The 22,977-nt window shown below is 47.1% G+C and overlaps 1 protein-coding gene across 1 annotated transcript in view; it reads right to left on the bottom strand.

The window, feature by feature from the left end:
* Window positions 1-6,082: 6,082 nt before the first annotated feature.
* PNPLA2 (patatin like phospholipase domain containing 2) overlaps window positions 6,083-22,977 on the bottom strand; it is a 61,121-nt gene continuing 44,226 nt past the window's right edge. The window contains exons 6-9 of the mRNA XM_038764976.1: window positions 14,780-14,962; window positions 9,281-9,413; window positions 7,613-7,735; window positions 6,083-6,536 (exon numbers count right to left, since the gene is read on the bottom strand). Of these exons, the coding sequence (XP_038620904.1) occupies window positions 6,263-6,536; window positions 7,613-7,735; window positions 9,281-9,413; window positions 14,780-14,962 (713 nt within the window). The 3' untranslated portion in view covers window positions 6,083-6,262. The remainder of the gene's footprint in view (window positions 6,537-7,612; window positions 7,736-9,280; window positions 9,414-14,779; window positions 14,963-22,977) is intronic.

Here is a 22,977-nt window from a genome sequence, read left to right as displayed (position 1 = left end):
CTGACTCCCAAGCCCGGGCTCTTTCCATTGAACCACGCTGCTTCTCTGAATTCATTCAGTCATATTTATTGAGCGCTTACTATGTGCAAAGCACTGGGTAGGGACTGTCTCTATATGTTGCCAATTTGTACTTCCCAAGTGCTTAATACAGTGCTCTGCACATAGTAAGTGCTCAATAAATACGATTGATGATGATGATGATGATAACTAAGAGCTTGGGAGAGAAAAATAGAACAATAAACTGACATATTCCCCGTCCACAACGAGTTTACGGTTTAGAGACGAGCTTACTTACTGCGTGCGGAGCACTTTACTGAGCATCTGTTCAGACCAGAGCACTGTTCTGGGAAATAGTATGATCTTGTGGATAGAACTTGGGCCTGGGAACCAGAAGACCTGGGTTCTAATCCTAGCTCCTCCACTTGCCTGCTGCGTGACCTTGGACAAGTCACTTGCCTTCTCTGGGCCTCGGTTCCCTCACCTGTAGCATGGGGATTAAGGCTGTGAGCCCCAGGTGCGACGGATTGATTACGTCGCCAACTTGTACTTCCCAAGCGCTTAGTCCAGTGCTCTGCACACAGTAAGCGCTCAATAAAGACGATTGAATGAATGAATGACTGTGTCCATTCTGATTAGCTTGTATAAAAATAATAATAATGGCATTTATTAAGCGCTTCCTATGTGCAAAGCACTGTTCTAAACGCTGGGGAGGTTACAAGGTGATCAGGTTGTCCCACATGGGGCTCACAGTCTTAATCCCCATTTTACAGATGAGGGAACTGAGGCCCAGAGAAGTGAAGAGACTTGCCCAGAGTCACACAGCTGACAAGTGGAGGAGCCGGGATTTGAACCCATGACCTCGGACTCCAAAGCCCGGGCTCTTTCCACTGAGCCACGCTGCATCTCTTGATAGGGTAGGTATCTACCCTAGGGCTTAGTACAGTGCCTGGAGCATAGTAAGCGCTTAACAAATACCTCAGGGAAAAGAACTGAATTCTGAATTCATTCAAGCACTCACCCTAGTGCTTAGCATAGTGATGATGATGACAATGGCATTTATTAAGCGCTTACTATGTGCAAAGCACTGTTCTAAGCGCTGGGGAGGATACAAGGTGATCAGGTTGTCCCACGGGGGACTCACAGTCTTCATCCCCATTCTCCAGATGAGGGAACTGAGGTTTAGAGAAGAGAAGCAGCATGGCTCAGTGGAAAGAGCCCAGGCTTTGGAGTCAGAGGTCATGGGTTCGAATCCCAGCTCTGCCACACGTCTGCTGCGTGACCTTGGGCAAGTCACTTAACTTCTCTGAGCCTCAGTTACCTCCTCTGTAAACGGGGATTGACTGTGAGCCCCAAGTGGGACAACCTGATCACCTTGTATCCCCCCAGCGCTTAGAACAGTGCTTTGCACATAGTAAGCGCTTAACAAATGCCATTATTATTATTATTTGCAAAGCACTGTTCTAAACGCTGGGGAGGATACAAGGTGATCAGTTTGTCCCACAAGGGGTTCACAGTCTTAATCCCCATTTTACAGATGAGGGAACTGAGGCCCAGAGAATAATAATAATAATGATCCATCCCCCCGCCTTACCTCCCCACAGCACCTGTATATATATGTTTGTACAGATTTATTACTCTATTTATTTTATTTGTACATATTTATTCTATTTATTTTATTTTGTTAATATGTTTTGTTTTGTTCCCCCGCCTTACCTCCTTCCCCTCCCCACAGCACCTGTATGTATGTATATATGTTTGTATGTATTTATTACTCTATTTATTTATTTTATTTGTACATATTTATTCTATTCATTTTATTTTGTTAATATGTTTTGTTTTGTTCTCTGTCTCCCCCTTCTAAACTGTGAGCCCGCTGTTGGGTATTGATCATCTCTATATGTTGCCAACTTGTACTTCCCAAGCGCTTAGTTCAGTGTTCTGCACAGAGTAAGCGCTCAACAAATACGATTGACTGAATGAATGAATGAATAATAATAATGACATTTATTTAGCGCTTACTATGTGCAAAGCACTGTTTTAAGCGCTGGGGAGGTTACAAGGTGATCAGGTTGTCCCACGAGGGTCTCACAGTCTTAATCCCCATTTTACAGATGAGGTCACTGAGGCCCAGAGAAGTGAAGTGACTTGCCCAAAGTCACCCAGCTGACAAGTGGCGGCGTCGGGGTTTGAACCCATGACTTCTGACTCCAAAGCCCGGGCTCTTTCCACTGAGCCACGCTGCTTCTCTAGCAGGACAGTTCATTCATTCATTCATTCATTCATATTTATTTATTCGTTCATTCATTCAACTGTATTTATCGAGCGCTTACTGTGTGCAGAGCACTGTACTAAGCACTTGGGAAGTACAAGTTGGCAACATATAGAGACGGTCCCTACCCAATATTTTTGTTAGTATGTTTGGTTTTGTTCTCTGTCTCCCACTTCTAGACTGTGAGCCCACTGTTGGGTAGGGACTGTCTCTATATGTTGCCAACTTGTACTTCCCAAGCGCTTAGTACAGTGCTCTGCACATAGTAAGCGCTCAGTAAATACTATTGATTGATTGATTGATTGATTGATTGGACTCGCTGTCTAGAAAGTGGGCTCACAGTCAAGAAATATTGAGCTCTTACTGTGTGCAGAGCACTGTACTAAGCGCTTGGGAAGTACAAGCTGGCAACAGTTCTTTACAATGGTATTTGTTAAGCGTTTACTATGTGCTAAGCACTGTACTAAATGCTGGGGTAGATCTAAAAAACCCCACATTTGGCTCCCAGTCACGCTCTCCATTTTAGAGATGAGGGAACTGAGGCCCAGAGAAGTGAAGTGACTTGCCCAAGGCCACAGAGCAGACGAGTGGCCGAGCTGGAATTAGAACCCAGGTCCTCCTCACTCCCAGGCCTATACTGTAATAATAATAATAATAATGGCATTTGTTAAGCGCTCACTATGTGCAAAGCACTGTTCTAAGCGCTGGGGGGGATACAAGGTGATCAGTTTGTCCCACATGGGGCTCACAGTCTTCATCCCCATTTTACAGATGAGGTAATTGAGGCTCCAAGAAGTTAAGTGACTTGCCCAATGTCACACAGCAGACACGTGGGGGAGTCGGGATTCGAACCCATGACCTCTGACTCCAAAGCCCGGGCTCTTTCCACTTCTATCCCCTCCAGCGCTTCGAAGAGTGTTTGGCAGATAGCAAGCACGATCTCTAGACTGTGAGCCCATTGTGGGCAGGCAATGTGTCCGTTTGTTGTTCATTCATTCAGTCGTATTTATTGAGCGCTTACTGTGTGCAGAGCACTGTACTAAGCGCTTGGGAAGTCCAAGTTGGCAACATATAGAGACGGTCCCTACCCAACAGTGGGCTCACAGTGCTCTGTCCTCTCTCAAGCTATTCAGCCCAGTGCTTTGCACACAATAAGCACTAAATAAATATGATTAAAGATAACTAGTACCATCATTACTAATCTTTACATCATTCTAGACTGTGCGCCCACTTTTGGGTAGGGACCGTCTCCATACGTTGCCAACTTGGACTTCCCAAGCGCTTAGTACAGTGCTCTGCACACAGTAAGCGCTCAATAAATACGATTGAATGAATGAACTAGCCTAGTAAGCACTCAGTAAATACCGTTGATTGACTGGCTCGGACACGTGGGGCTCACGGTGGGACAACCTGATGGCCTTGTATCTCCCCCGGCGCTTACAACAGTGGTTGGCACATAGTAAGCGCTTACCAAATACCATCATCATCATGGATGATGTATATGTATATATGTTTGTACATATTACTTTATTTATTTATTTATTTATTTATCTTGTACATATCTATTCTACTTATTTTCTTAGTATGTTCGGTTTTGTTCCCTCCCTCCCCCTTCTAGACTGTGAGCCCGCTGTTGGGTAGGGACCGTCTCCATGTGTTCCCGACTTGTACTTCCCAAGTGCTTAGTACAGTGCTCTGCACACAGTAAGCGCTCAATAAATGCGATTGATTGATTGATATTACTTTATTTATTTATTTATTTATTTATTTATTTATCTTGTACATATCTATTCTACTTATTTTATTTTCTTAGTATGTTTGGTTTTGTTCTCTGTCTCCCCCTTCTAGACTGTGAGCCCGCTGTTGGGTAGGGACTGTCTCTATGTGTTGCCGACTTGGACTTCCCAAGCGCTTAGTACAGTGCTCTGCACACAGTAAGCGCTCAATAAATGCGATTGATTGATTGATTGACCAAACTGAGAGTTTTTTAAGTTTTTATTAGAGTAAGCACTCAGTAAATACCATTGATTGACGGGCTCAGGACCGAGCTGAGAGTTTTTTTAAGTTTTTATTAGAGGTGTGCTTCCGCCACAATAAATAGTTCTTTACATATTCTCCAGCAAAACATTAGGAAAAGAAAGGAAGAAGAAAAACCCACAAAAGCGTCAAAAAGTTAATAATACTGAACTGTGAGGTGGTGGTGGGGGGGGGGAATGGGTGGGTGCCTGGAGGTCATGGGTTCTAATCCTGGCTCCGCCACTTGTCAGCTGTATGACTTTGGGCAAGTCACTTCACTTCTCTGGGCCTCAGTGACCTCATCTGTAAAATGGGGATGAAGACTGCGAGCCCTGCGTGGGACAACCTGATCACCTTGTAACCTCCCCAGCGCTTAGAACAGTGCTTTGCACATAGTAGGTGCTTAATAAATGCCATCATCATTATTATTAATCCCAGCTCTGCCACTTTTCTGCTGTGTGACCTCGGGCAAGTCACTTCACTGGGCCTCAGTTGCCTCGTCTGTAAAATGGGGATAGGGACTGTGTGTAGCAGTGTGACGGAGTGGGGAGAGCCCAGGACTGTGAGTCAGGTCACGGGTTCTAATCTTGACTTCGCCACTTGTCTGCTGTGTGACTTGGGGCACACGATTACCTCAGCGGCCCTCAGTGACCTCATCTGTAAAATGGGGATGAAAACTGTGAACCCCACGTGGCCCAACCTGATCTTCTATCCACCCCCATTGCTCAGAACAGTGCTTGGCACACCATAAGCGCTTAACAAATACCATTATTTTACTATTTTTAACTCGATTTGCTTGCTATGCACCCCCCAGCGCTTAGTACAGTGCCTGCCACATAGTGAGCGCTTAACAAACACCCTCCTTTATTGATTTTGCTTTCAATAGGCCTGGGCCCCAAACCGGTCTGACGGGGGGCCCCGGGTCTCGCGAGACTTGAGGCGCGGCGGGCACGTGCCCCGGAGCACGTGCGTTAGGGAAGCAAAGGAGGCAGCCAATCAGTAAAGGCGCAGCTCAGCCCCGGACTCGCCCACCACCCCCATTGGAGGTCGCCGGCCAATCAGCAGAGGTCGAGCTCAGCAGTCCGCCGGCCAATCAGGTGAGGTCAGGACTGGAGCCTACCATCCAATCAGATGAGGCCGCGCCTGGACCCCGCCGGCCAATCGGCAGAGGGCGAGCTGAGACAGTCCACCGCCCAATCATGTGAGGCCGCGCCTGGACCCCGCCATCCAATCAGCTGTGGCCGCGATGGATCCCGCCGGCCAATCAGCTGTGAGCGCGCCAGGAAGCCGCCGGCCAATCAGCAGAGAGTGGCGTTGGGATGCTCCGCAGGATGGAGGGATGATTTCCGGTGGGAGTCTCCCCCCATTCCCTTCCCAAACCGGAAGTCAGGCCCAATCCCAGTCCTTCCCCCTGGGACTGACATTAGGCTAAGCCTCTTCCCTCACCTTCCTCTTCACCTTCCTCCCCCAGCCCAAGGAGGGCTGCACATTTGGGGCTGGAGGGGGGATTTCTGCCATCCCTCCTAGCCTGTGAGCCCACTGTTGGGTAGGGACCGTCTCTAGATGTTGCCAACTTGGACTTCCCAAGCGCTTAGTCCAGTGCTCTGCACACAGTAAGCGCGCAATAAATACGATTGATCGACTGATTGATCCCTCCTCATCCTCCCCCATCACAGGGGAGCAGCCCACTCCCGCCCTGCCCTCCAACCAACCTACCCTCTCCACTTGTCCCCTCCATCCTTCCCTCCCACCCCTCCAAGGCCCAGCTCTCCCCCATCCCCACCCCTGGGCCCACCCCCGTCCCAGATTGCAGCACCCCATCATTTGGGGGAGTCCCGCTGTGGGGACGGCAAAGGGACCCCCCACTTTGTCCCTGCGTGGAGCCGGGGACGAGGGGAGCGACGTCCCTCCCGCCCCCAACTGCGGCGTGGGCTCCGGGACCGGGCGCCCACAGAGGCGGGTGGGCGGGCGGGCGGCTCAGGGGTGCGAGGTGGTGGGGGGCTGGTCGGCGGCGGGCAGGGCGGGCTTCATGCGCAGGGCGTCAGGCGGGAAAAGGGGGGCCTGCAGGTCGACGTTGACGCAGAAGAGGCCGAGCAGGAGCTGGCGCTGGTAGTCCTCCCACTTGTTGACCACCTCCGTCAGCGACAGGTTGTTGCGCAGCCACGAGGGCAGGGCGTCCCCGTAGCCGGCGCAGGTCAGGGGCACGGCCGGCAGGCTCTGCGTCCGCCGCAGCTCCGCCTGGTACGACAGCCTGACGGCGGGGGGAAGGCGGACGGGGATGGCCCCGTTGGCATCACCGGGGCCCGGCCTGGAGTCACCCCCATTCCCCCATCGCCACCTAGACCGTGAGCCCGTTGTTGGGTAGGGACCGTCTCTATATGTTGCCAACTTGTACTTCCCAAGCGCTTGGTACAGTGCTCTGCACACAGTAAATGCTCAACAAATACGATTGAATGAATGAACCACCATGCCCTCCTTGCCCAGGGGTGGCCCTGACCCACCATTCATTCATTCAATCGTATTTATTGAGCGCTTACTGTGTGCAGAGCACTGTACCAAGCGCTTGGGAAGTACAAGTTGGCAACATATACAGACGGTCCCTACCCAACAGCGGGCTTCATTCATTCATTTAATTGTATTTATTGAGCGCTTACTGTGTGCAGAGCACTGTACTCAACACTTGGGAAGTACAAGTTGGCAACATATAGAGGCGGTCCCTACCCAACAGCAGGCTTCATTCATTCATTCAATCATATTTATTGAGCACTTACTGTGTGCAGAGCACTGTACTAAGCGCTTGGGAAGTACAAGTTGGCAACATAGAGACGGTCCCAACAGCGGGCTCACAGTCTAGAAGGGGGAGACAGCACAGGGCCCGGCTTATTATTATTATTATTATTAATAATAATAATAATGGCATTTGTTAAGTGCTTACTATATGCAAAGCACTGTTCTAAGCGCTGGGGGGGGATACAAGGTGATCAAGTTGTCCCACTGGAGGCCCCCAGTCTTAATCCCCATTTTACAGATGAGGGAACTGAGGCCCAGAGAAGTGAAGTGGCTTGCCCAAAGTCACACAGATGACAAGTGGCGGAGCCGGGATTTGAACCCCTGACCTCTGACTCCAAAGCCCGGGCTCTTTCCACTGAGCCACGCTGCTTCTCGTTATTTGACGGCAGGGGACTATGAGCCCGCTGTTGGGTAGGGACCGTCTCTATATGTTGCCAACTTGTGCTTCCCAAGCGCTTAGTCCAGTGCTCTGCACACAGTAAGCGCTCAATAAATACAAATGATTGATTGATTGATTGATGGGGGTGGGGGATCTACCTGGCGGAGAGGTGGCTGCCCAGCTTCTTCTTGGCTCTCATCACCAGGTACTGGCAGATGCTGCTCGTCTGCTCCTTCATCCATCGGATGTCCTCGGGCACGTCGGGCAGCCACTCCAGGAGCCTGGAGGGAGGATGGGGGGGATGGCGGGCCCGGTCAGCGATGGACCACCGGGACCCCCGCCGCTGCCCTCCGCCCGCTGGGAATCCGGTGCCCACGTGGGTTGAGGAAGCAGCGTGGCTCAGTGGAAAGAGCCCGGGCTTTGGAGTCAGGGGTCATGGGTTCAAGTCCCGGCTCTGCCAACTGTCAGCTGGGTGACTTTGGGCAAGTCGCTTCACTTCTCTGGGCCTCAGTCACCTCATCTGGAAAATGGGTTTAAAACTGTGAGCCCCCTGTGGGACAACCTGATCACCTTGTAACCTCCCCAGCGCTTAGAATAGTGCTTTGCACATAGTAAGTGCTTAACAAATACCATTATTATTATTATTATTAAATGGAGGATTTCACACACTCTCTCCCCCGCCCCCAAAAGGCGCCCAATTAGTGCCCTCCTCCTGCTGGTAAGGGTGCCCACGAGGGTAGAGGAGGGGAAAATGGCGCATTTCTCTCACATGTACCTCCGCCCTCCCCCTGGGCCTATTTCTAGCTCCTGAGTCAGAGGCAGGTGGCAGGGGGGGAAGGGGCTGGACCTCCATGCCCTTGTCAATCAGTGGTATTTACTGAGCACCTACTGGAGGAAGAGCACTGGACTGAGTACTTGGGAGATGCCCCACCTGGGTACCTATTAGGGGGGTGGGGGGCCGGATGCTGAGCTCACCAGGGCACCCCTGCCCCTCTCCCCGCTCTTGGATTGGACTCCAGGTGGAAGGGGAGGGTTGGTCCTGTTCAGGGCCCTGGGGGTGGGGGAATAATAATGATAATAATAATAATAATAATAATACTTAATAATAATGTGATTCATTATTATCATTGATGGAATTTATTATTAATAATGGGCTTTATTAATAATAATGGAATTTATTATTAATAATAATAGAATTTATTGTTATTATTAATGGGATTTATTATTAATAATAATGGCATTTGTTAAGCACTTACTATGTGCAAAGCACCGTTCTAAGCACTGGGGGGGGGGGATACAAGGTGATCAGGTTGTCCCACGCGGGGCTCACAGTCTTAATCCCCATTTTCCAGATGAGGGAACTGAGGCTCAGAGAAGTGAAGGGACTTGCCCAAGGTCACACAACAGGCATGTGGCGGAGCTGGGATTCGAACCCATGACCTCTGACTCCCAAGCCCGGGCTCTTTCCACTGAGCCATGCTGCTTCTCTGTGCAAGCGCTTACTATTAAGCGCTTACTATGTGCTAAGCACTGTTCTAAGTCCCCCTCTTACCTCCTTCCCCTCCCCACAGCACCTGTATATATGTTTGTACGGATTTATTACTCTATTTATTTGACTTGTACCTATCTATTCTATTTATTTTATTTTGTTAGGATGTTTGGTTTTGTTCTCTGTCTCCCCCTTTTAGACTGCGAGCCCACTGTTGGGTCGGGACCGTCTCTAGATGTTGCCAACTTGGACTTCCCAAGCGCTTAGCCCAGTGCTCTGCCCACAGTAAGCGCTCACTAAATACGATTGATTGATTGATTGATTGATTGGCCCTCACCGGATGGTGAAGGAGACGGCGGACTCCAGGGGCAGCATGTAAGGCGTCATCATGGCGGTGGCCAGGCGGATGGGCAGCATGTTGGAGATGGTGGTCAACAGGTCCTTCCTCTCCACGCAGGCTTCCAGCAGGGCTGGGGGATGGACGCACGGACACGGGGAGCGTCCTGGCAGTGCCAGGAGACCCCCCATCCTCTACCCACCCCCTACCCACTTGTGCCCGGTGACTTATTTTAAAAAAAAATAAAAGGAATTTGTTAATGATGGCATTTACTAAGCGCTTACTACATGCAAAGCACTGTTCTAAGCGCTGGGGAAGTTACAAGGTGATCCGGCTGTCCCACGGGGGGGCTCACAGTCTTCATCCCCATTTTCGATGGGGTGACTGAGGCCCAGAGAATAATAATAATAATGATGATGGCATTTGTTAAGCGCTTACTATGTGCAAAGCACTGTTCTAAGCGCTGGGGAAGTTACAGGGTGATCAGGTTGTCCCACGGGGGGCTCACAGTCTTCATCCCCATTTTAGATGGGGTGACTGAGGCCCAGAGAATAATAATAATAATGATGATGGCATTTGTTAAGCGCTTACTATGTGCAAAGCACTGTTCTAAGCGCTGGGGAAGTTACAAGGTGATCCGGCTGTCCCACGGGGGGGCTCACAGTCTTCATCCCCATTTTAGATGGGGTGACTGAGGCCCAGAGAATAATAATAATAATGATGATGGCATTTGTTAAGCGCTTACTATGTGCAAAGCACTGTTCGAAGCGCTGGGGAAGTCGCAGGGTGATCCATTTGTCCCACGGGGGGCTCACAGTCTTCATTCCCATTTTAGATGGGGTGACTGAGGCCCAGAGAATAATAATAATAATAATGATGGCATTTGTTAAGCACTTACTATGTGCAAAGCACTGTTCTAAGCGCTGGGGAAGTTACAAGGTGATCCGGTTGTCCCATGGGGGGCTCACAGTCTTCATCCCCATTTTACAGATGAGGTCACTGAGGCCCAGAGAAGTGAAGTGACTTGCCCAAAGTCACACAGCTGACAAGTGGTGGAGCCAGGATTTGAACCCATGACCTCTGACTCCAAAGCCCGGGCTCTTTCCACTGAGCCACGCTGCTTCCTAACAGTAAGCTGTTGTGTGCTTACTCCGTGCCAGCTGGGGTAATAGTAATAATGTTGGTATTTGTTAAGTGCTTACTATGTGCCAAGCACTGCTCTAAGTGCTGGTAATAATAATAATAATAAGGATGGCATTTATTAAGCGCTGACTATGTGCAAAGCACTGTTCTAAGCGCTGGGGAGGTTACAAGGCGATCAGGTTGTCCCACGTGGGGCTCACAGTCTTAATCCCCATTCTCCAGATGAGGGAACTGAGGCCCAGAGAAGTGAAGTGACTTGCCCAAAGTCACACAGCTGGCAATTGGTGGAGCCAGGATTTAAACCCATGACCTCTGACTCCAAAGCCCAGGCTCCTTCCACTGAGCCATGCTGCTTCTCTACAAGACACAAGATAATAATAATGATGGTATTTCTTAAGCGCTCACTATGTGCCAAGCACTGTTCTAAGCGCTGAGGCGGATACAAGGTCATCAGGTTGGTCCACATGGGGCTCGCAGTCTCAATCCCCATTTTACAGATGAAGGAACTGAGGCCCAGAGAAGTGAAGTGACCTGCCCATGGTCACTCAGCTGACAAGTGGCGGAGTCAGGATTAGAACCCACGACCTCTGACTCCAAAGCCCAGGCTCTTTCCACTGAGCCCTGCTGCTTCTCTACAAGATAATAATAATGATGGCATTTCTTAAGCACTCACTATGTGCCAAGCACTGTTCTAAGCGCTGAGGGGGATACAAGGTCATCAGGTTGGTCCACGTGGGGCTCGCAGTCTCAATCCCCATTTTACAGATGAAGGAACTGAGGCCCAGAGAAGTGAAGTGACCTGCCCATGGTCACTCAGCTGATAAGTGGCGGAGTCGGGATTAGAACCCACGACCTCTGACTCCAAAGCCCAGGCTCTTTCCACTGAGCCATGCTGCTTCTCTACATGATACAAGATCATAATAATGATGGCATTTATTAAGCGCTCACTATATGCCAAGCACTGTTCTAAGCCCTGAGGGGGATACAAGGTCATCAGGTTGTCCCACGTGGGGCTCAAGTCTCAATCCCCATTTTACAGATGAAGGAACTGAGGCCCAGAGAAGTGAAGTGACTTGCCCACAGTCACTCAGCTGACAAGTGGCGGAGTCGGAATTAGAACCCACGACCACTGACTCCAAACCCATTCTCTTGCCACTAGGCCATGCTGCTCCTCTAAGAACATCAGAAGCAGCAGCGTGGCTCAGTGGAAAGAGCCCGGGCTTTGGAGTCAGAGGTCGTGGGTTCAAATCCCAGCTCCGCCAATTGTCAGCTGTGTGACTTTGGGCCAGTCACTTCACTTCTCTGGGCCTCAGTTCCCTCATCTGGAAAATGGGGATGAAGACTGTGAGCCGCACGTGGGACAACCTGATCACCTTGTAACCTCCCCAGCGCTTAGAGCAGTGCTTTGCACATAGTAAGTGCTTAATAAATGCCATCATTATTAAATCTGTCCCACGTGGGGATCACAGTCTTAACCACGATTTTACAGGGGGGAACTGAGGCCCAGAGAAGTAATAATAATTAGGGGTATTTTCGGAGCTCTCACTATGTGCCAAGCACTAAGCACTTAAGTTAGAAGCAGCGTGGCTCAGTGGAAAGAGCCCGGGCTTTGGAGCCAGAGGTCATGGGTTCAAATCCCGGCTCCACCAATTGGCAGCTGTGGGACTTTGGGCAAGTCACTTCACTTCTCTGGGCCTCAGTGACCTCATCTGGAAAATGGGGATTAAGACTGTGAGCCCCACGTGGGACAACCTGATCACCTTGTATCCCCCCCCAGCGCTTAGAACAGTGCTTTGCACATAGTAAGCGCTTAACAAATGCCATCAATATTATTATTATTCATTCAATCATATTTATTGAGCACTTACTGTGTGCAGAGCACTGTACTAAGCACTTGGGAAGTACAAGTACACCTTGTATCCCCCCCAGCGCTTAGAACAGTGCTTTGCACATAGTAAGCGCTTAACAAATGCTATCATTATTATAAGTTAATTAGGTCGGACGCAGTCCCGGTCCCAAATGGGGCTCACACTCATAACAACTTGTACTTCCCAAGCGCTTAGTACGGTGCTCTGCACACAAGTAGGCACTCAATAAATACAACTGAATGAATGAATGAACCCCGTTTTATAAATGAGGTAACTGAGGCCCAGAGAGGTGAAGTGAGTTGCCCAAAGTCACACTCATGACAACCTGTACTTCCCAAGCGCTTAGTATGGTGCTCTGCACACAAGTAGGCACTCAATAAATACAACTGAATGAATGAATGAATGAACCCCGTTTTATAAATGAGGTAACTGAGGCCCAGAGAGGTAAAGTGAGTTGCCCAAAGTCACACTCATAACAACTTGGACTTCCCAAGCGCTTAGTACGGTGCTCTGCACACAAGTAGGCACTCAATAAATACAACTGAATGAATGAATGAACCCCATTTTATAAATGAGGTAACTGAGGCCCAGAGAGGTGAAGTGAGTTGTCCAAAGTCACACTCACAACAATTTGTACTTCCCAAGCGCTTAGTACGGTGCTCTGCACCCAAGTAGGCACTCAATAAATACAACTGAATGAATGAATGAATGAATGAACCCCATTTTATAAATGAGGTAACTGAGGCCCAGAGAGGTGAAGTGAGTTGCCCAAAGTCACATTCATAACAAGTTGGACTTCCCAAGTGCTTAGTACAGTGCTGTGCACACAAGTAGGCACTCAATAAATACAACTGAATGAATGAATGAATGAACCCCATTTTATAAATGAGGTAACGGAGGCCCAGAGAGGTGAAGTGAGTTGCCCAAAGTCACACTCATAACAACTTGGACTTCCCAAGCGCTTAGTACGGTGCTCTGCACCCAAGTAGGCACTCAATAAATACAACTGAATGAATGAATGAATGTACCCCATTTTATAAATGAGGTAACTGAGGCCCAGAGAGGTGAAGTGAGTTGCCCAAAGTCACACTCACAACAACTTGGACTTCCCAAGCGCTTAGTACGGTGCTCTGCACCCAAGTAGGCACTCAATAAATACAACTGAATGAATGAATGAATGAACCCCATTTTATAAATGAGGTAACTGAGGCCCAGAGAGGTGAAGTGAGTTGCCCAAAGTCACATTCATAACAAGTTGGACTTCCCAAGTGCTTAGTACAGTGCTGTGCACACAAGTAGGCACTCAATAAATACAACTGAATGAATGAATGAACCCCATTTTATAAATGAGGTAACGGAGGCCCAGAGAGGTAAAGTGAGTTGCCCCAAGTCACACTCATAACAACTTGGACTTCCCAAGCGCTTAGTATGGTGCTCTGCACACAAGTAGGCACTCAATAAATACAACTGAATGAATGAATGAACCCTGTTTTATAAATGAGGTAACGGAGGCCCAGAGAGGTGAAGTGAGTTGCCCCAAGTCACACAGCAGCAGAACCAGCATTAGAACACAGGTCCTTCCGACTCCCATTCCCACGTTCTGGCCACTCTGCTTCCTGCTGGCCAGGGATCGGGGGGGAGAGGGATCGGAGCCCACGTTGCCCTCCTCCCCCTCCCCACAGCACCTGTATATATGTTTGTACGTATTTATTACTCTATTGATTTATTTATTTTACTTGTACACATCTATTCTATTTATTTTATTTTGCTAATTCGTTTTGTTTTGTTCTCTGTCTCCCCCCTTCTAGACTGTGAGCCCGCTGTTGGGTAGGGACCGTCTCTATGTGTTGCCAACTTGTACCTCCCAAGCGCTTAGTACAGTGCTCTGCACACAGTAAGTGCTCAATAAACATGATTGAATTTATTTTGTTAGTATGGTTTTGTTCTCTGTCTCCCCCTTTTAGACTGTGAGCCTCTATATGTTGCCAACTTGTACTTCCCAAGTGCTTAGTACAGTGCTCTGCACACAGTAAGCGCTCAATAAATATGACATTGATTGATTGATTGATTGATTGAATGAATCAATCAATCGTATTTATTGAGCGCTTACTGTGTGCAGAGCACTGGGTTGCGGTGGTGGGGGGATGATGCCAGGCTTTCTTCTGGGCCCACCTGCCTAACCCCAGTCTTCTAGTCTTCTAGACTGCGAGCCCGCTGTTGGGTAGGGACCGTCTCTATATGTTGCCAACTTGGACTTCCCAAGCGCTTAGTACAGTGCTGTGCACACAGTCAGCGCTCAATAAATACGATTGAATGAATGAATGAAGGAATGGGGGAGGATCAGTTGGCCAGGAAGTGTCAGGACCCCTCTAACGCGTCCCCCAAAGCCCTCTGTGGGATAGGGGCACGGCCCAGTAAGCACTCAATAAATACGATTGATTGATTGATTGATTTGGGAGACCGGAGGAGGGGAGGGGAGCATCCGCACCTTGGTTGAGCCGGGCGGGCAGGTGCTCCAGGATGTGATCGTCCACGGCGGCCACGGTGCCGTCTTCGTCCATCTGCCTCCCATCGGCCTGCGCCTCGGCCTCCTCGGGCTCCGGACCGTCGGGGGGCTTCTCGGGGGCCGGCGAGGCCGGCGGGGGCAGGGGGCTGGGCCGGTGCAGGAGGCCTGCGGGAGGAGGGGGCCGCAGAGGTCAGGGGGCCGTGGGGAGGCCCATTTGGTCGGACGATTTTGACCCCCGTCTCCATGTTCTGTTTTGGTGTCTGTCTCCCCCTTCTAGACTGTGAGCCCACTGTTAGGTAGGGACTGTCTGTCTCCTCAAAAATCTCCAGGGGCTACCAATCAATCTGCGCATCAGGCAGAAACTCCTCCCCCTGGGCTTCCAGGCTGTCCATCCATCCATCCATCCATCCCCTGGCCCCCTCCTACCTCCCGTCCCTTCTGTCCTTCTCCATCGCAGCCCGCACCCTCCACTCCTCTGCCGCTAATCTCCTCACTGTTAGGCCTTGTTCTCACCCGTCCCGCCGTCGACCCCCGGCCCACGTCCTCCCCCTGGCCCGGAATGCCCCCAATCCCTCTGCCCATCCACCAAGCTCGCTCTCTTCCTCCCTTCAAGGCCCTACTGAGAGCTCACCTCCTCCAGGAGGCCTTCCCACACTGAGCCCCTTCCTTCCTCTTCCCCTCATCCCCCTCTCCATCCCCCCATCTAACCTCCTTCCATTCCCCACAGCACCTGTATATATGTATATATTTTTGTACATATTTATTACTTTATTTATTTATTTTACTTGTACATATCTATTCTATTTATTTTATTTTGTTAGTATGTTTGGTTTTGTTCTCTGTCTCCCCCTCTTAGACTGTGAGCCCACTGTTGGGTAGGGACCGTCTCTATATGTTGCCAACTTGTACTTCCCAAGCACTTAGTCCAGTGCTCTGCACACAGTAAGCACTCAATAAATACAATTGATTGATTGATTGATAATAATAATAATGGCATTTATTAAGCGCCAGGTAGTCCCACGTGGGGGCTCACAGTCTTCATCCCCATTTCACAGATGAGGTCACTAAGGCCCAGAGAAGTGAAGCCCACGAGAGCTCACCTCCCCCAGGAGGCCTTCCCAGACTGATCCTCCTCCTCCCCCTCTCCATCCCCCCGTCTTACCTCCTTCCCTTCCCCACAGCACCTGTATATATGTATACATGTTTGTACATATTTATTACTCTATTTATTTATGTTACTTATACTTATCTATTCTATTTATTTTATTTTGTTAATATGTTTGGTTTTGTTCTCTGTCTCCCCCTTCTAGATTGTGAGCCCACTGTTGGGTAGGGACTGTCTCTATACGTTGCCAACTTGGACTTCCCAAGCGCTTAGTACAGTGCTCTGCACACAGTAAGTGCTCAATAAATACGATTGATTGATTGATTGATTGAGGGACCGTCTCTATATGTTGCCAACTTGTACTTCCCAAGCGCTCAGCACAGTGCTCTGCACAAAGTAAGCGTCAATAAATATGATTGAATGAATGAATGAATGAATGAATGAAGCCCGCTGTTGGGTAGGTACCGTCTCTATATGTTGCCAACTTGTACTTCCCAAGCGCTTAGTACAGTGCTCTGCACACAGTAAGCGCTCAATAAATATGATTGAATGAATGAATGAATGAATGAAGCCTGCTGTTGGGTAGGGACTGTCTCTATATGTTGCCAACTGGTACTTCCCAAGTGCTTAGTACAGTGCTCTGCACACAGTAAGCGCTCAATAAATACGATTGAAAGAATGAAGCCTGCTGCTGGGTAGGGACCGTCTCTATATGTTGCCAACTTGTACTTCCCAAGCGCTTAGTACAGTGCTCGGCACACAGTAAGCGCTCAATAAATACGATTGAATGAATGAAGTGACTTGCCCCAGGTCACACAGCTGACAATTGGTGGAGCTGGGATTTGAACCCATGACCTCTGACTCCGAAGCCCGGGCTCTTTCCACTGAGCCACGCTGCTTCTTTAGATGTTTCCGACTTGTGCTTCCCAAGCGCTTAGTCCAGTGCTCTGCACACAGTAAGCGCTCAATAAATACGATTGAATGAATGAATGAATGAATGAATGAATGAATGGGGATTCATTGAGCCTTCGCCCTACACGTTCCACTCTCGGCCACCAGGGGTCAGTAGAGGTCCAAGGCAGCGGGGACGTTGGCGCCACCTTGTGGCGGCGGGGGAAATTGCGCAGCAGGCTTTATTTTTTTTCTTTTAAATATCAGTTAATAATAATGATGGCATTTGTTAAGCGCTTACTATGTGCCAAGCACTGTTCTAAGCGCTGGAGAGGTTACAAGATGATCAGGTTGTCCCACGGGGGGCTCACAGCTTTAATCCCCATTTTCCAGATGAGGGAACTGAGGCACAGAGAAGTGACTTGCCCAAAGTCACACAGCTGACAGTTGGCGGAGCCGGGATTTGAACCCTTGACCTCTGACTCCAAAGCCCGGGCTCTTTCCACTGAGCCACGCTGCTTCTCATTTGTTAATAACAATGATGGCATTTGTTAGGCGCTTACTATGTGCCAAGCACTGTTCTAAGCGCTGGAGAGGTTGTCCCCCATGGGGCTCACAGTCTTCATCCCCATTTGACAGATGAAGGAACTGAGGCACAGAGAAGTGACTTGCCCAGTCACACGGCTGAAAAGCACCTACTATGCACCAAGCACTATTCTAAGGCCTTTAGAGAAGCAGCGCGGCTCTGTGGAAAGAGCCCGGGCTTTGGAGTCGGAGGTCCTGGGTTCTAATCCCAGCTCTGCCAATTGTCAGCTGGGTGACTTTGGGCAAGTCATTTCACTTCTCTGGGCCTCAGTGACCTCATCTGGAAAATGGGGATGAAGACTGTGAGCCCCCCGTGGGACAACCTGATCACCTTGTAACCTCCCCAGCGCTTAGAACAGTGCTTTGCACATAGTAAGCGCTTAATAAATGCCATCATTATTATTATTTAGGAGGACTCCCACACCCCAACCACATATTCTTACCTTTTTTTATGTTTTTTTTATGGTATTTATTAAGCACTTACTTTGTGCCAAGTACTGTTCTAAGGTCTTAAGGAGGACCCCCCCTACCATACTCTTGTCTTCTTTTAATGTTTTTTTTTAATAGCATTTGTTTAGTACTTACTATATCGGAGACGTCTCGACAGCATACAACAAGACAAAATGTTCCAAGCAGTGGTCTAAGGCCTTTAAAGGAGGACACCCCCTCCCCTCCATACTCTTGCCATTTTTTTTGAACTTTTAAATGGTATTTTTAAACGCTTACTATATGCCAGGCACTTTTCTAAGGCCCTTAGGAGGACCCCCAACCCCTAGCCCTAGACACTCTTGCCTTTTTTAATGTTTTTTTTTAATGGTATTTATTAAGCACTTACTTTGTGCCAAGTACTGTTCTAAGGTCTTTAGGAGGACCCCCCCACCATACTCTTGTCTTTATCTAATGGCTTTTTTTAATAGCATTTGTTTAGCACTTACTACGTCCGAGACGTCTCGACGGCATACAACAAGACAAAATATTCCAAGCAGTCTTCTAAGGCCTTTAAAGGAGGACACCCCCTCCCCTCCATACTCTTGCCATTTTTTTTTTAATTTTTAAATGGTATTTTTAAACGCTTACTATATGCCAGGCACTGTTCTAAGGCCCTTAGGAGGACCCCCAACCCCTAACCCTAGACACTCTTGCCTTTTTTAACTTTTTTAATGGTATTTATTAAGCACTTACTTTATGCCAAGTACTGTTCTAAGGTCTTTAGGAGGACCCCTCACCATACTCGTCTTTTTTAATGGTTTTTTTTTTTTAATAGCATTTGTTTAGCACTTACTATATCGGAGACGTCTCGACAGCATACAACAAGACAAAATGTTCCAAGCAGTGTTCTAAGGCCTTTAAAGGAGGACACCCCCTCCCCTCCACACTCTTGCCATTTTTTTTTTAATTTTTAAATGGTATTTTTAAACGCTTACTATATGCCGGGCACTGTTCTAAGGCCCTTAGGAGGACCCCCAACCCCTAACCCTAGACACTCTTGCCTTTTTTAATGTTTTTTTATGGTATTTATTAAGCACTTACTTTGTGCCAAGTACTGTTCTAAGGTCTTTAGGGGGACCCCCCCACCATACTCTTGTCTTTTTTTAATGCTTTTTTTTAATAGCATTTGTTAAGCGCTTACTATGTCGGAGACGTCTCGACAGCATACAACAAGATAAAATGTTCCAAGCAGTGTTCTAAGGCCTTTAAAGGAGGACAGCCCCTCCCCTCCATACTCTTGCCATTTTTTTTTAAATTTTTAAATGGTATTTTTAAACGCTTACTATATGCCAGGCACTGTTCTAAGGCCCTTAGGAGGACCCCCAACCCCTAACCCTAGACACTCTTGCCTTTTTTAACATTTTTTAAGGTATTTATTAAGCACTTACTTTGTGCCAAGTACTGTTCTAAGGTCTTTAGGAGGACCCCCCACCATACTCGTCTTTTTTAATGTCTCTTTTTTTTTTAATAGCATTTGTTTAGCACTTACTATATCGGAGACGTCTCGACAGCATACAACAAGACAAAATGTTCCAAGCAGTGTTCTAAGGCCTTTAAAGGAGGACACCCCCTCCCCTCCACACTCTTGCCATTTTTTTTTTAATTTTTAAATGGTATTTTTAAACACTTACTATATGCCGGGCACTGTTCTAAGGCCCTTAGGAGGACCCCCAACACCTAACCCTAGACACTCTTGCCTTTTTTAATGTTTTTTTATGGTACTTATTAAGCACTTACTTTGTGCCAAGTACTGTTCTAAGGTCTTTAGGGGGACCCCCCCACCATACTCTTGTCTTTTTTTAATGCTTTTTTTTAATAGCATTTGTTAAGCGCTTACTATGTCGGAGACGTCTCGACAGCATACAACAAGAAAAAATGTTCCAAGCAGTGTTCTAAGGCCTTTAAAGGAGGACACCCCCTCCCCTCCACACTCTTGCCATTTTTTTTTAATTTTTAAATGGTATTTTTAAACGCTTACTATATGCCAGGCACTGTTCTAAGGCCCTTAGGAGGACCCCCCAACCCCTAACCCTAGACACTCTTGCCTTTTTTAATGTTTTTTTTAATGGTATTTATTAAGCACTTACTTTGTGCCAAGTACTGTTCTAAGGTCTTTAGGGGGACCCCCCCACCATACTCTTGTCTTTTTTTAATGGTTTTTTTTTAATAATAGCATTTGTTTAGCACTTACTATGTCAGAGATGTCTCGACAGCATACAACAAGACAAAATGTTCCAAGCGGTGTTCTAAGGCCTTTAAAGGAGGACACCCCCTCCCCTCCACACTCTTGCCATTTTTTTTTTTATTTTTAAATGGTATTTTTAAACGCTTACTATATGCCAGGCACTGTTCTAAGGCCCTTAGGAGGACCCCCAACCCCTAACCCTAGACACTCTTGCCATTTTTAATGTTTTTTTATGGTATTTATTAAGCACTTACTTTGTGCCAAGTACTGTTCTAAGGTCTTTAGGAGGACCCCCCACCATACTCTTGTCTTTTTCTAATGGTTTTTTTTAATAGCATTTGTTTAGCACTTACTACGTCAGAGACGTCTCGACAGCATACAACAAGACAAAATGTTCCAAGCAGTGTTCTAAGGCCTTTAAAGGAGGACACCCCCTCCCCTCCATACTCTTGCCATTTTTTTTAATATTTAAGTGGTATTTTTAAACGCTTACTATATGCCAGGCACTGTTCTAAGGCCCTTAGGAGGACCCCCAACCCCTAACCCTAAACACTCTTGCCTTTTTTAATGTTTTTTTTTTTTTATGGTATTTATTAAGCACTTACTTTGTGCCAAGTACTGTTCTAAGGTCTTTAGGAGGACCCCCCCACCACACTCTTGTCTTTTTTTAATGGTTTTTTTTTTTAATAATAGCATTTGTTTAGCGCTGACTAGGTCAGAGATGTCTCGACAGCATACAACAAGACAAAATGTTCCAAGCGGTGTTCTAAGGCCTTTATAGGAGGACACACCCTCCCCTCCATACTCTTGCCATTTTTTTTTTAATTTTTAAATGGTATTTTTAAATGCTTACTATATGCCAGGCACTGTTCTAAGGCCCTTAGGAGGACCCCCAACCCCTAACCCTGGACACTCTTGCCTTTTTTAACGTTTTTTTATGGTATTTATTAAGCACTTACTTTGTGCCAAGTACTGTTCTAAGGTCTTTAGGAGGACCCTCCACCATACTCTTGTCTTCTTTTAATGTTTTTTTTTAAAATAATAGCATTTGTTTAGCACTTACTACGTCAGAGACGTCTCGACAGCACACAACAAGACAAAATGTTCCAAGCAGTGTTCTAAGGCCTTTAAAGGAGGACACCCCTCCCCTCCATACTCTTGCCATTTTTTTTTTAATTTTTAAATGCTATTTTTAAAAGCTTACTATATGCCAGGCACTGTTCTAAGGCCCTTAGGAGGACCCCCAACCCCGAACCCTAGACACTCTTGCCTTTTTTCATGTTTTTTTTTTATGGTATTTATTAAGCCCTTACTTTGTGCCAAGTACTGTTCTAAGGTCTTTAGGAGGACCCCCCACCATACTCTTGTCCTTTTTTAATGTTTTTTTTTAATAGCATTTGTTTAGTACTTACTATGTCGGTGACGTCTCGACAGCATACAACAAGACAAAATGTTCCAAGCGGTGTTCTAAGGCCTTTATAGGACGACACACCCTCCCCTCCATACTCTTTCCATTTTTTTTTTTAATTTTTAAATGGTATTTTTAAACGCTTACTATATGCCAGGCACTGTTCTAAGGCCCTTAGGAGGACCCCCAACCCCTAACCCTAGACAATCTTGCCTTTTTTAATGTTTTTTTTAATGGTATTTATTAAGCACTTACTTTGTGCCAAGTACTGTTCTAAGGTCTTAAGGAGGACCCCCCACCATACTCTTGTCTTCTTTTAATGTTTTTTTTTAATAGCATTTGTTTAGCACTTACTAAGTCAGAGACGTCTCGACAGCACACAACAAGACAAAATGTTCCAAGCAGTGTTCTAAGGCCTTTAAAGGAGGACACCCCTCCCCTCCATACTCTTGCCATTTTTTTTTTAAATTTTTAAATGCTATTTTTAAAAGCTTACTATATGCCAGGCACTGTTCTAAGGCCCTCAGGAGGACCCCCAACCCCTAACCCTAGACACTCTTGCCTTTTTTAATGTTTTTTTTTTATGGTATTTATTAAGCACTTACTTTGTGCCAAGTACCGTTCTAAGGTCTTTAGGAGGACCCCCCCCACCATACTCTTGTCTTTTTCTAATGGCTTTTTTTAATAGCATTTGTTTAGCACTTACTACGTCAGAGACGTCTCGACAGCATACAACAAGACAAAATGTTCCAAGCAGTGTTCTAAGGCCTTTAAAGTAGGACACCCCCTCCCCTCCATACTCTTGCCATTTTTTTTTTAATTTTTAAATGGTATTTTTAAACGCTTACTATATGCCAGGCACTGTTCTAAGGCCCTTAGGAGGACCCCCAACCCCTAACCCTAGACACTCTTGCCTTTTTTAATGTTTTTTAATGGTATTTATTAAGCACTTACTTTGTGCCAAGTACTGTTCTAAGGTCTTTAGGGGGACCCCCCCACCCTACTCTTGTCTTTTTTTAATGCTTTTTTTTTAATAGCATTTGTTAAGCGCTTACTATGTCGGAGACGTCTCGACAGCATACAAGAAGACAAAATGTTCCAAGTGGTGTTCTAAGGCCTTTATAGGAGGACACCCCCTCCCCTCCATACTCTTGCCATTTTTTTTAATTTTTAAATGGTATTTTTAAACGCTTACTATATGCCAGGCACTGTTCTAAGGCCCTTAGGAGGACCCCCAACCCCTAACCCTAGACATTCTTGCCTTTTTTAATGTTTTTTTATGGTATTTATTAAGCACTTACTCTGTGCCAAGTACTGTTCTAAGGTCTTTAGGGGGACCCCCCCACCATACTCTTGTCTTTTTTTAATGTTTTTTTTTTTTAATAATAGCATTTGTTTAGCGCTTACTATGTCGGAGACGTCTTGACGGCATACAACAAGACAAAATGTTCCAAGCAGTGGTCTAAGGCCTTTAAAGGAGGACACCCCCTCCCCTCCATACTCTTGCCATTTTTTTT

The sequence above is a fragment of the Tachyglossus aculeatus genome, chromosome 22 (genome assembly GCF_015852505.1).
Source record: "Tachyglossus aculeatus isolate mTacAcu1 chromosome 22, mTacAcu1.pri, whole genome shotgun sequence".
Classification (NCBI taxonomy): domain Eukaryota; kingdom Metazoa; phylum Chordata; class Mammalia; order Monotremata; family Tachyglossidae; genus Tachyglossus; species Tachyglossus aculeatus.
The sequence above is the reverse complement of the archived record's forward strand: the minus strand, read 5'-3'. Positions and strand labels throughout refer to the sequence as shown.